The sequence below is a fragment of the Astyanax mexicanus genome, chromosome 12 (genome assembly GCF_023375975.1).
Source record: "Astyanax mexicanus isolate ESR-SI-001 chromosome 12, AstMex3_surface, whole genome shotgun sequence".
Classification (NCBI taxonomy): domain Eukaryota; kingdom Metazoa; phylum Chordata; class Actinopteri; order Characiformes; family Acestrorhamphidae; genus Astyanax; species Astyanax mexicanus.
This window is the reverse complement of record NC_064419.1, coordinates 12,190,553-12,203,118: the sequence shown is the minus strand read 5'-3', so window position 1 is coordinate 12,203,118 and position 12,566 is coordinate 12,190,553. Positions and strand designations below refer to the sequence as shown.

Here is a 12,566-nt window from a genome sequence, read left to right as displayed (position 1 = left end):
TTAATCAAGAGGAAGATGGATGATCACAAGCCATCAAACCAAACAGAACTGCTTTATTTTTTGCATCAGGAGTAAAGGCATAAAGTTATCCAAAAGCAGTGTGTAAGACTGGTGGAGGAGAACATGATGCCAAGATGCATAAAAAAACTGTGATTAAAAAACAGGGTTATTCCACCAAATATTAATTTCTGAACTCTTAAAACTTTATGAATATCAACTAGTTTTCTTTGCATTATTTGAGGTCTGAAAGCTCTGCATGTTTTTTGTTATTTCAGACATTTCTCAAAAACAAATTTCTGCAAATATGTTTGTTAACACATTTAAAAAGAAATCAATTGCTTTACAAACACCTTTAAAAATATGAAAAGGAAAAAGGTCATGGTGCACTGAGCAGTCAGAGTTTATTTATATTTGCTTCACCTAAACACTATTGCATGTGATTCATTAGAACCATTTACAGAATCTGTACAAGAATTGTTGCCAATTCAACTCTGTGCTTTTTATTATATAAATGTATGTATCCAAAGATTATTATTATTATTATTATTATTATTATTATTATTATTATTATTATTATTATTATTATTATTATTATTATATTCAGTACAATGGAAAACTTTGCAAACTTATTTCTAAATGATAGCAGAGAAAAAGTGCACTAATGCACTTTTCTTCTCCACATAGTGACTATTTTCACCCAGTTTAATGTCGCTTACTGCTGACAATCAGAGCGAGACTTAACCAGTCAGCAGGTGTAGGTCTCTGCGAGAATTGGACCAAGCACCTGGTTGGACAGGTAACCTTAATAACTTGATGAGTTGCCAGATACGCAGCACAGCGATGGATGGGATTATTTTATTATCTGTGGCCTAAATCATTTTGTGCTGACGGGTGGAAAGCGGCGGTAATCCCAGGTGTGTTATAAAGCATAGGGCCGCACCGGCTCTCCCTCTGTAGCTCGGTCCTGACTTGTTCCTCCAGCATAGCCAAAGAACATCGCAGAAGGGCCACCGCCACCACTCAACCGCAACCATGAACGGGACAGAGGGTCCATACTTCTACGTGCCCATGTCCAATGCCACCGGCGTTGTGAGGAGCCCATATGAATACCCTCAGTACTACCTGGCGCCTCCATGGGCGTACGCTTGCCTGGCTGCCTACATGTTCTTCCTCATCCTGGTCGGCTTCCCCGTCAACTTCCTCACACTGTACGTCACCATCGAGCACAAGAAGCTGCGTACGCCCCTAAACTACATCCTGCTGAACTTGGCTGTGGCTGACTTGTTCATGGTCTTCGGCGGCTTCACTACCACAATGTACACATCGCTGAACGGCTACTTCGTCTTCGGGCGCCTCGGCTGCAACCTGGAAGGCTTCTTCGCGACCTTCGGCGGTATCAACTCACTCTGGTGCCTGGTCGTGCTGTCCATTGAGAGATGGGTGGTCGTCTGCAAGCCCATGAGCAACTTCCGCTTCGGAGAGAACCACGCCATCATGGGCGTCGCGTTCACCTGGTTCATGGCCTTGGCTTGCACCGTGCCGCCCCTGGTCGGCTGGTCCCGTTACATCCCCGAGGGAATGCAGTGCTCATGCGGTATCGACTACTACACCCGCGCCGAGGGCTTCAACAATGAGTCCTTTGTCATCTACATGTTCGTGGTGCACTTCCTGACCCCACTCTTCGTCATCACCTTCTGCTACGGCCGTCTGGTCTGCACCGTCAAGGAGGCTGCCGCCCAGCAGCAGGAGTCCGAGACCACCCAGAGGGCAGAGCGCGAGGTCACCCGCATGGTCATCCTCATGTTCATTGCCTACTTGGTCTGCTGGCTGCCCTATGCCAGTGTTTCCTGGTGGATTTTCACCAACCAGGGCTCCGAGTTCGGCCCCATCTTCATGACCGTCCCGGCCTTCTTTGCCAAGAGCTCTTCCATCTACAACCCGGTCATCTACATCTGCTTGAACAAGCAGTTCCGCCACTGCATGATCACCACTCTGTGCTGCGGCAAGAACCCATTCGAGGAGGAAGAGGGCGCCTCCACCACCGCCTCCAAGACCGAGGCCTCGTCCGTCTCCTCCGTGTCCCCGGCATAAACGGCCGTGCGCTCGCACGACGACACTCACAGCCCTCCGCGAAACCTGCCGGCCACCTCAAGCAAACGGCCAACGACACCACCATGACCAAGACTTCAGCGAAGAGAACCAAGCGACCGCTACCACTCCCGAAATTAATGTCTCTGTCAACTCACTTTTTTGTATTTTTACGAAACCCAATTGGTTCAACCTAAAGACAGTTGAGAGAAAGGACGGACTACGTCCAAGATGTTTCTGTACATTCAGCAAGTCCAACGTAATTGTGCGTAAGGTGTTTTTGCTCTTTGATTTTTTTTTCTGTTCAGATGTGGTGAAAAGAAAAAATATCTTAGCCCTCTTACTGTTGGACTCCTAATGTTACTGGCTTTGTTGTGATTGTAGAGGCATGTAATCAAGGCAACGTAAAAATAAAATGCACTTGGCAAATGAATCGCCCTGTTCATGTTTTAATTGAGCCGCACTGTTAACCGGAAATGTTCAACTAGTTTTTTGAAATGAATAAAAACAGACTTATCTGAAATGAGAAACATGAGTTCAGTGTGTTGAATCAAATTACTCTCATTGCTGCTTATTGAAAGCTCACAACACTTTATACACTTTGTACACTCTCCTCACACTCAACACTGACTCAAGACTAACTCAAGACTCTTAGTAGATAAAAGAAAGGGTAGAAAAAGAAGTCAATGCTGTAAAACTTGTAGGTAACTTACATTACAAATTAAGAGTCTATAACAGATCTAATGGTGGGTAATAAGTAGGTCTATCCCAGTTTAAAGCTAAGTGGGCAGCGAGCTTCACAGTCACCTTGGATTAAGCTGGACGAGCTTTATGAGGAATTATGTCACAGATATTTATGAGTATGAATCAGGTGGCATAAGCACTGAGGGGTTAATCGTTCCTGAGGTCAGTGTGGCAAATGATGGATAAGCAGATTAGAATTATGTATAGTTCACATTCACTCACACACACTTACATTGCTATCTTTATGATAATGGAGAGGTGTGTTTACCAGCTGAGTACTGCTGTCCTTCACCTTCACCTATACAAACAAAACAACATTCAACACAACACGCTCCAGGAGGGAGACAAGATAGTGAAGATGATAATGAGGAAGATCTATAATAAGAAATGAACATCAGGATCAGGGTGAGGAGAATAAAAACACATGCTCTGTGTTGTTATTATTATTTATATTACTGGTTTATATTATTTATATATCCTGTATTCACACACAATGATGCACTCAATAACAATAAAAAATAACATGATAAAACAACAGCTATAAACACAGAGACAATAATTAAACCCTTCCAATGGTTTATTATTAGTGTTTTTTTATTGTTGTTAAAATAAATAAATAAATAATTAGATAAATTAATACATAAATACATCAATAAAGTGTACATAAATAAACAGTCTATTAATTTTGCCGCTGTGATCATTGCTATATTATTATTATTATTATTATTATTATTATTATTATTATTATTATTATAATATTACCAGATGAAAGAATAAAATCTTGTATCCACACACACTGATGCAATCATTAACAATAAAAGATAACATGATAAAACAACACCTATTAAGACAGCGACAATAATTAAACCCTTCCATAGATTATTTATAGTCTAAATAAAGCACATTTTATTTTTTTATGTGAACAGTTGTCCACAAATTACATAAAGATTAAACAAAAAAAAAGGGTTCTCCAAAAAGAGAAGTTTATTATTATTGTTTTTTGTATTGTTGTGAAATGCATGAATAAATAAATAAATAAATAAATAAATTATGAGTACGTAAATAAATAGCCTATTATTATTATTGTTGCTGTAATATTTGCTGTATTATTATTATTATTATTATTATTATTATTATTATTGTTAGTCGTAGTTTTATTATACTCACTGACATGATTATTCATTTTGTTTGTAACATTTTTTTTTACAAAAGTTACAAAATAAAAGGTCTAACAGCTTTTTAATTGAAAAAATAAAAATAATGTTTTAATAATAAAGTAAGTGCTTTTTGTTTCCTCTGTATCACTGTATTCAGTGTGTTTAGTAGATTAATATCATAAAGTTTTATTTATTATTCTATTACATATACACTGCAGCTCACTGTGTTACTCACTATAACCCAGCTGGAGAGAGAGTGAGAGATGTGTGTTAATCTAAAGTTTATCTCTCAGTGCTGCAGTGTGTAACGGACCTCAGCACAGTGTGTGAGTCACTAAATCCTCTCTGAGTCTCTGCTGTAGTCCAGGTGCTCCTCAGTGCTGAGTGCAGAACTCAGATGAACACTCCAGCGGTAGTTATAGAGGTAATTATAGTTTCAGATTTTCAGAGGACACAGCTGGCCCTGGTACACATGAAGTAGGTCATCTGCTTACATATATTACACTAACTACTTACACTGACTCAGCAACACACACACACACACACACACACACACACCTCTGATAGATTTACAACATTGTTTAGATGTTTTACAGTCATTTTATATCACAATACTTGGACTCTGTTTAAAATATCTAAAGATACTGCCATTCTGAACTTACCACAATGTGATGATGACCTGAGAATATATTTTGCAGAGATTTTTTCTTCCATTTGGTCGACCAACCACTGTTCCGTGTTCCCACTTTTTGTGGATGATGGCTCTCACTGTGGTTGGCTGGAGTCCCAAAACTTTAAAAATGGCTCTATTGCATTTTACAGACTGAAAGATCTCAATTAAATTCTTTCTCATTTGTTCTTGAGTGTCTTTGGATGTTGTTTTGGGTCTTTTGTGACCTCTTGGATGAGTCGTCACTGCACTCTTGGGGTAATTTTTGTCGGCCAGTCACTCCTGGGAAGGTTCATCACTGTTCCACGTTCTCACCATTTGTGGATGAAGGCTCTCACTATGGTTGGCTGGAGTTCCAAACCTTTAAAAATGGCTCTATTACCTTTTCCAGACTGATAGATCTCAATTACCTTCTTTCTCATTTGTTCTTGAGTTTCTTTGGATGTTGTTTTGGGTCTTTTGTGACCTCTTGGATGAATCGTCACTGCACTCTTGGAGTAATTTAAAATAAAATCTAAAACATTTAACAGACAAACTGCAAAAAAAGAAGAAATCCTGAAGGAAGCGAACACTTTTTCACACCAATGTATATTTTTTATGTAGAAAGGTGTAACATGAACCACTTTAATCTAAATGTGGCAAAAACACAGGAAATTGTCTTTGATCATGCACAGAATACTCTCAACCGGAAACCACTGTCCACCTGAATCTCAGTATCGATCATGTCAATTTTCTATACAGTTCACATCGCTCCACATCAAGATTTATTGTTTATTATATGTTTTGCCTTCAGGTTTCATAAAAGTGCTTGAGAACACATCTCGCTCCGTTGCCATGGCGACCACCCATGAGGTTAGCTGGCTGTAGATTGTGGTGGGAGTGTTGGTCTAGCGGTGATGTCAGTCTTGTACCAGGCAACATCCTTAACCTTGTGAGATGTGGAGCCAGAACACTTTCTTATGATGCTTTTAATGTTGTGATAGATGCAGAGAGCTGCAGCCCAGTGCACCACTGATTAATCTATTGATCTATTAATATATAATAATGAGGCCCTGCTGAAAAATCCAGATCCAGACCAGCTTTTACTGGTAGCTGGTTCTGGAAGATCTAAGCTGTTCTTTGATGGTCATGCTGGTCATCTGAGCTAGTTGATTTTGTTCATGCTGTGTAATGCTCGGCTTGGTGGTTGGTCAGATTCTGGTGGTTTTAATTTGGATAGTTTGATAATGTTTTAACCTCTGCAATTTGAATACACCTTTTATGAATTGACCAAGATGTCCTTTGTCATTTTTTTTTCTTTCAATTTCACACTGGACTTCTCCATTATTTACTTTACTTTGCTGAATGTGAACGTGGCATACAGTTTTTTTGTGAAACCCCTCCAAAAAACTGCAGATTAGCAGCGATGTTCATTATGGAAAGCAGTAGCTTTTCCTTTGCAACCCTGCCATACACAGCATTGTTGTTCAGTGTTCTCCTTATGGTAAAGTCATGCACATTAACATCAGCCAATGTAAGAGAGGCCTTCAGTAGCTTAGAAGTCACCCTGGGGTCCCTTAAAACCTCATCAACTGTTACACACCTTGTTCTTGGAGTGATCTTTGCTGGACGAACACTCCTGGAGAGGGAAATGATGGTCTTGAATTTCCTCCATTTGTACACTGTGATCTGTCTGACCATGGATTGCTGGAGTCCAAACTCTTTAGTGAGGTTTTGTAGCCTTTTCCAGTCTGATGAGCATCAACAGCTCTTTTTCTGAGGTCCTCGAACTCTCCTTTGTCCGTGCTGTGATACACTTCCACAAACATTAAACATTGTTAAGAGCAGACTTTGATATATCTCTGTTCTTTAAATATAACATGCTCCGCCCACTCACACCTGATTAAACTCCCATTGATTGAAAACACCTGAAAACACTATGTTTAACAGCGCAGCAGCAAATGTGTGTTCTGATAAGCAGACTATGCTAGATCCCTGTTCTCTATATAAAACAGGCTCCACCAACTTGGGGGGAATGTGTGTGATTCAGGGGCTTCCCTGAATCATAAGCTTCCCTAATGCATAAGCTTGGAAAGTTGCTTTCGCTGAGGCTTTACAGACAGCATTCTGTGTTCAATCCGACCCAACTATGAAACATTCTCCTTTCATTTGAGCTAAACAGCTGTTCAGTTGCAGTTTAACCTGATATATTAGCCTAATAATTACCATAGCTATAAACAAACATATAAATATAAAAAAAGTCTCTGATGCTGCTCCATGCTAAACACTTTCACACCGAATGCCGTGTGTGCAGCGTTCACTGTTCAAAGCCTACTTTTATCACTCACAGATACACGCTTGCAAAGGTGCTTTTGCTAAAGGCTTTCATAAACTGACGATGATTTACTCTGGAACCCTACTGCTCCCATTCTCCTCCGTTTCAGCATCCTGTTTTCAAACAAGCACAAACAGATACAGAGTTTTTGTGAATTTGTATGGAAAACTTTATTTGATAATAAAAATAGCATTCACAGACTTCTTTTTGATAGCTACATATACATTGAGATTCATCTGAAGGAGGAAAAAAAAGCTTTACTGGGTAAGTCAACATCTACTTGTACTTAGACTAATGTTATGTATAGCTTCATGAGTCAAATAAAGCTATGGACAATGTTGTATCTATATATGCATAGTGTTTCATAAAAAAGATTGGCCCATATACATGTACTGCTTTTCATCGACACAGAAAAAGCATTTAAGTCCAGATAACATTGCAGAGAGACCACAGACAGTATACAAGTGCTCCATAATAAAAAGGCAGGCTATGCATCACGAGAGATATTCAACCCCCTCCCCAAGAAACCGCTCCCCCACCCGGACACACCCACCCCGGAGAAACGGATCCGCGTCGGGTCCTCTCCGGTTCTGAAACATCTTTACACATGCCTGAATCTGGAGTATAAATTACACATATTATCTATCGACTTACCGCCTCCTCTCGAGGAGTATAAACACACGGGAGTCGTGATCCTCGAGGTGAAGGTCTCTCATAAATTCTCTTTTGTACAAGAAAAGGCAACGGTCTCCTCTCTTCCGTAGGTTGCTAGTAATTACATACAGTAGTGAAAGTCTGTACACGAGATGGTGGCTGACAAGGTTATTGGTTGGATACAGTACTATGAAGACGACGGTGATGAAAACTAACTCTGCTTTTCCATCGCATGTTTCGAGATCTCTTCGTGTTGGCTTGTAAAATTATCAAAAACATCGTATACACAGGTACATACACACGATTAAAGAAAAGAAAAGAAAAGACATAAAACATTCATACAAACACACATAGCTTAGCCTTGATCACGCTATCATACTCCAGTGCAAAGACACAGAATGGCTCAGTTGAACATACTGTACCAGATCGTCTGCCGTGGTTCAGGCCCTTAGTATAGAGAGTCGAGAGAATCGAGTATGGCAGTTTCCATCAACTTTCCAGGCCGGAGGAAGTCTACAGACTCTATGAAAGCTCTGCCGAGCCCTGCAAACGACTGTAAACGACTACAGATTACCGGCATGTCCTGGAGGCCTGGACACACAGGCGTCATTTACTCAGGTCAATCAAGCTCTGTAAGCCTCTAAATATGTTTTTTTAGCTACCTCAGATACAATCTCATTCACATCTTATCATTCACTTGGTGATTACTGATTAATATCGTCTGGTATCATCAGGTACTTTCTGAATAACGCAATTGGAAATGGATTTGAAAATTGAAAAGTGAAAAATTCTGGAAAGAGGAGCACTTCGCCCTTGTGCAGCAGTCCACAGCATTCGCCAGATAAATAACATCACCAGTACGGTTCTGATATACAGTAGATTTCAGTTTGGGAGGTAAGCGTCCTGTTGACGTCCTTTATGTGCCAATTCTTTTCAAAATAAATACACTTAAAATATATTACTTCATTAGACAGTAGCATCATAACTTTCTGTACTTTTTTTTTGCACTCTTTTAATTTCGCCTTCATTTGAGATGATCACGCACATATGTAAACACACTGTATTCATCCATGAAATGTACAAACAAACACTCAAGGCTTGTGCTGTCGTCAGCGAAAATCGCAGATATGAGGAATAGAAGAACACGCAGCTTAAAAAAAATACAGGACAAAACAAAAAAGAAAAAGAAATAAAAACTCCTGAAAAACGTCGGGCATCGAGTTCACACAGTTTCTCTGGTGCACGTTGAGGAATTTGAGATTTAAAAAAAAAAAAGCACAGGTATCTCAAATAAACCGAAATGAACTGAAATGTGGAATTGCCAAATTTGAGAAAAACCTCTCCCCAATGAACAAAACACTGTAGAGACATTAAAAAACAAAAAACGAAACAAAACAAAAAAATGAAATAGACTAAAGTAGATATTCCTGCTGCTGCGTTTATGGCTGATCTGTGGAACTTTCAGGCTTGGAAAATGTGCAGATGTGAATCAACTGTGCAATCAATCGATCAATCAATCAATCATTTAATAAGTCAGTCAGTCATTCAATCAATAAACTACTCAACAACAACTCACTCAACAATCAACCATTCACCCCATCAGCTTGTTTAAAAAGGTGTGATGTCAGTCGTCCAGCTCTACGAGTGCTTTGTGTGTGTGTGTGTGTGTGTGTGTTTGGAGTCTTGTGGCTTCCCCGCGCTCAGATGCTGAGGTCCGTGTGGTTATCTTTGTAAAGTCTCCTCTTTGACTGAGGGTGCTGGGTAGGAGCTCTGCCCGCGTTGGTCCCGTTGGCGCCGTTGGCCTTCAGCGCGTTGTAGTAGTCCTTCAGCCGGGGGGTGGCGGCCTCCTCCAGGTAACTGCCGTTGCTGCTGCTGTCCGACTCCCTGCGGTAGCGTCTCTCCGGCGTGCCGTTGCTCCAGCTCTCGCCGCGGCTGGAGGGAGAAACGTCTCGAAGCACGTTGCCGTTTTTCAGGCTGCGCTCGGGGGTTCGGCCGCGGGCCAGAGACAGCACCTGGCCATTGTTGGATCTCTCTGGAGTGGAGGTGAGGTAGCCCTCCTCCCGCAGGTAACTGCCCCTGCTCGGAGTGTGAGGCTCTCTTTGGGGGGCGTAGTGCCTCTCGGGGGTGGCGGCCTGCCGCAGCAGGACCTGGCTGGACGCGCGAGAGTCCGGAGAGTAATCGCGCTGCCAGCGCTCCGCCCGCCGGTCCATGGACTTGGCCCTGCGACGGTCCGGAGAAGAGTTGCGCTTACGGGTGGGGGAGCGGTCCAGGGAGCCGCGGCGCGCGTGAGACCTGCCGTGGGCCGTCCTCTCCGGGGAGCGCTCGTGGCCTCGCCCCCGGAGGTCCCGGTCGGAGGACTTCTTCCCAAAGCCGCTCTCCTTCCTCAGCGTCTTGAAGAGTTTGGCGATGCCACTTTCAGACTCGGATTTCTTAACTTTGCGGCGGGAGTTCTTTTTGTCGTTTTCGACGGGGGACGGGGAGGGCGAGAGGGCGCGGGGGGCGGGGTGGTTGTTGTTGTTCCAGGTGTGGTGGTGGTGTTGCTGCTGCTGCTGGGGGGCTTTGGGGTAATGGGTGTACTCCTTGTAGTCCTCTCTCCCTCGTTCTCTTTCTCGCTCTCTTAGCCGCTGCTCCTGGGGCCAGGGTGGTGGATGGTATTCTGATGTGTAGCTGGACTCTGATGAGAGGTGAAGTCGGCCATTGGACGGCATGGTTCTCATTTCCGAAAGATTTTGTGGCCCGGGTGGGGCAGGGTACCCGTCATTGGGCCCGTCTGAAAAGGAGCGTAAAAACAAAGTTAAAAAACTACAAATATTTACTCATTTAGACATTAATAGCATTAATCGGTATCTTCTCGACAATTATCAAACATGTCCAAAACAAGACAATAAATCTAGACTCTATTATTAATACTCTATTACTCCATAAAGCATTTAGTACACTTACTAATCCCCCATGGGTTTGTTAGCATTAGTCTAAATAGACTAAATAGACAATAACACTCCAAAAGACCTTTAGAGTGTTATAACAAAGCACATTTCTTCACATTTCCTTACGCCTGTCACATAAAAGATACATAACAGACAACAGAGGGTCCATGCGATACAGAAACATGCACAGAACAAGGCCTTGATTCACACGAACAACACAAATGCTCTTATCCACACATAAGACACTTCTTTTTGCAGTTGTGTATTCGTCATATGAGCAGGATGTGTTTAATCAATGTACTGTATGGTCATGGGTAAATACATAAGAGCAGAAAACAAACAAACAAGATGGCACCAGAAATTGGTACTGCTAATGCTGATGGAAGTGCAGTGTTAATAAGGATGTGCATGAAAGTCCACTTTTATCTTAAATGAAGTGATTTAATAAATTAAACAAGAATAAGCTTAGCAGCTAACGAAAAATATCAGTAAACTGCCTGCCCCATCAATAATAATATAATAACGTAAAAAACAGATTCTATGATTACATATTTAAAGATCATTTCCATTGCACATGATTTGTACCATAATTAAGTACCAAGGTACTAACTGTACCATGCTACAAACAGGGATTTATTATTAATGTAGACGAGTAAAACCTATGAGAATTTGAAGCTTCCCATTGTTCTGCTTTGGTCTGTATTTACTGTTATCATTAGGATTGTGTGAAAAGTCATGTCACCACCTCAAAAGCTGGTGATCTTCACGATTATTAACTATTAACTTTGTTTTTAACTCTGCCTAGATTTTAAAATGTAGGTAAATAGTAGGTTTTTGCTTCACTAAACAATTAGAAGTATTTAAAGTATGATGGTAGGCTTATACTTAAAGCATAAATCATGGTTACACTGATGATGTAGATGAGAAAAGCTTCTCGTCATTAGGACTGTTCAGATTTGGACGTTCTTAAATCACTGTGAAGCCTCTTTATTCTTTACCTACAACCCCTTATAATAGAGTATTCAATTACTATAAATACATGAGGGAAAATTATTGGAAATACAGATATCTCACACCCGTCATTGTCTCCCTGGAGCCCTCAAATCATCCACAGTATCCTGTAAATCAGTATATCAGTATATTTCAGTATAGTATTGGACATACAGGTCTCTTCTGCTGCTGCTAAACCCATTATGGTGCTCTGTGAGCGGTATTTACATCCAGATTGGTCTCGTCTTGTGCGCAATAGACCTTTTAGCATTCTTTGCGATACGTTTACAGGTCTATACAGGTATAGCTAAGCTTATTTATACTCGCTTCTAACAATATAATATAATTTTTACAGGTTGGGATGTCTGAACAATATGACTTAAATGATACATGCATGACTGTTTTGACAGGGGACACTTAAAAATGGTACAATAACATGTCTAAAGGTGTTTTCACACCAGCAAATTTCAATCCAGTTCATTCAGACTCCAGTTAATTTTTACTCTTGGTACAATTTGTTTGGGCCAGTGTAAATACACAATCTTATTTGCAGATGCAGATTTTAACTCGAATTCAGTCTTAAACAAACTCTGAACACGGCACTGACCATGATCTGACCTTTAATTTAATACAGCTATCAGGTGTAAGTTAGATGTGTTAGAGATTTGAACCAGAGTAAATGAACTGTAGGTGTGAAAGCGCACTAAGATAATTTCTGACTGTTAATTTGATGAAATTCACTCGAGTTTTAGCTCGAGCTGTTAACTAGCATTTTCACACCTGTGGTTGGTTTCTATGGTCTGGATTAGTTGATCGAGTTTGTTTACTTGAAGTGTTTCTCCCTCTGTTTGGTTTGGTTTCACACAGGCATAAACTTAAAAGCACTACAATACGCACCAATAAACCATGGGAGCACACTGTCTCCTCTGATTGGTCAAAGCTGTCGGCACGGGAGCAAGAAAGTAAATATAGCGAGAAGATTCTGCGTTCTAGTGCGTTGATCTGAGAAGTGTAAAGCTGTT

General features: G+C 41.0%; 2 protein-coding genes across 13 annotated transcripts in view; one reads left to right on the top strand and one right to left on the bottom strand.

The window, feature by feature from the left end:
* The first annotated feature begins 926 nt into the window (after positions 1-926).
* On the top strand, positions 927-2,521 carry rho (rhodopsin). The gene has a single exon (XM_015602375.3). The coding sequence runs from the start codon at positions 1,033-1,035 to the stop codon at positions 2,089-2,091; it is 1,059 nt and encodes a 352-aa protein (XP_015457861.2). The 5' UTR covers positions 927-1,032; the 3' UTR covers positions 2,092-2,521.
* A 4,597-nt stretch (positions 2,522-7,118) lies between these two features.
* The window catches only part of magi1a (membrane associated guanylate kinase, WW and PDZ domain containing 1a), a 209,362-nt gene continuing 203,914 nt past the window's right edge, over positions 7,119-12,566 (bottom strand). For 10 of the 12 annotated variants that reach the window (XM_049485726.1, XM_049485728.1, XM_049485722.1 and 7 more), the window contains exon 23: positions 7,119-10,397. In XM_049485726.1, the coding sequence (XP_049341683.1) occupies positions 9,328-10,397 (1,070 nt within the window). In that variant the 3' untranslated portion in view covers positions 7,119-9,327. The remainder of the gene's footprint in view (positions 10,398-12,566) is intronic. The other 2 variants (XM_049485730.1, XM_022670799.2) reach the window with 1 other exon arrangement.

Bases quoted from the DNA above. Each gene is read 5' to 3' on its own strand.
- rho (XM_015602375.3), top strand. From the start codon at position 1,033: ATGAACGGGACAGAGGGTCCATACTTCTACGTGCCCATGTCCAATGCC.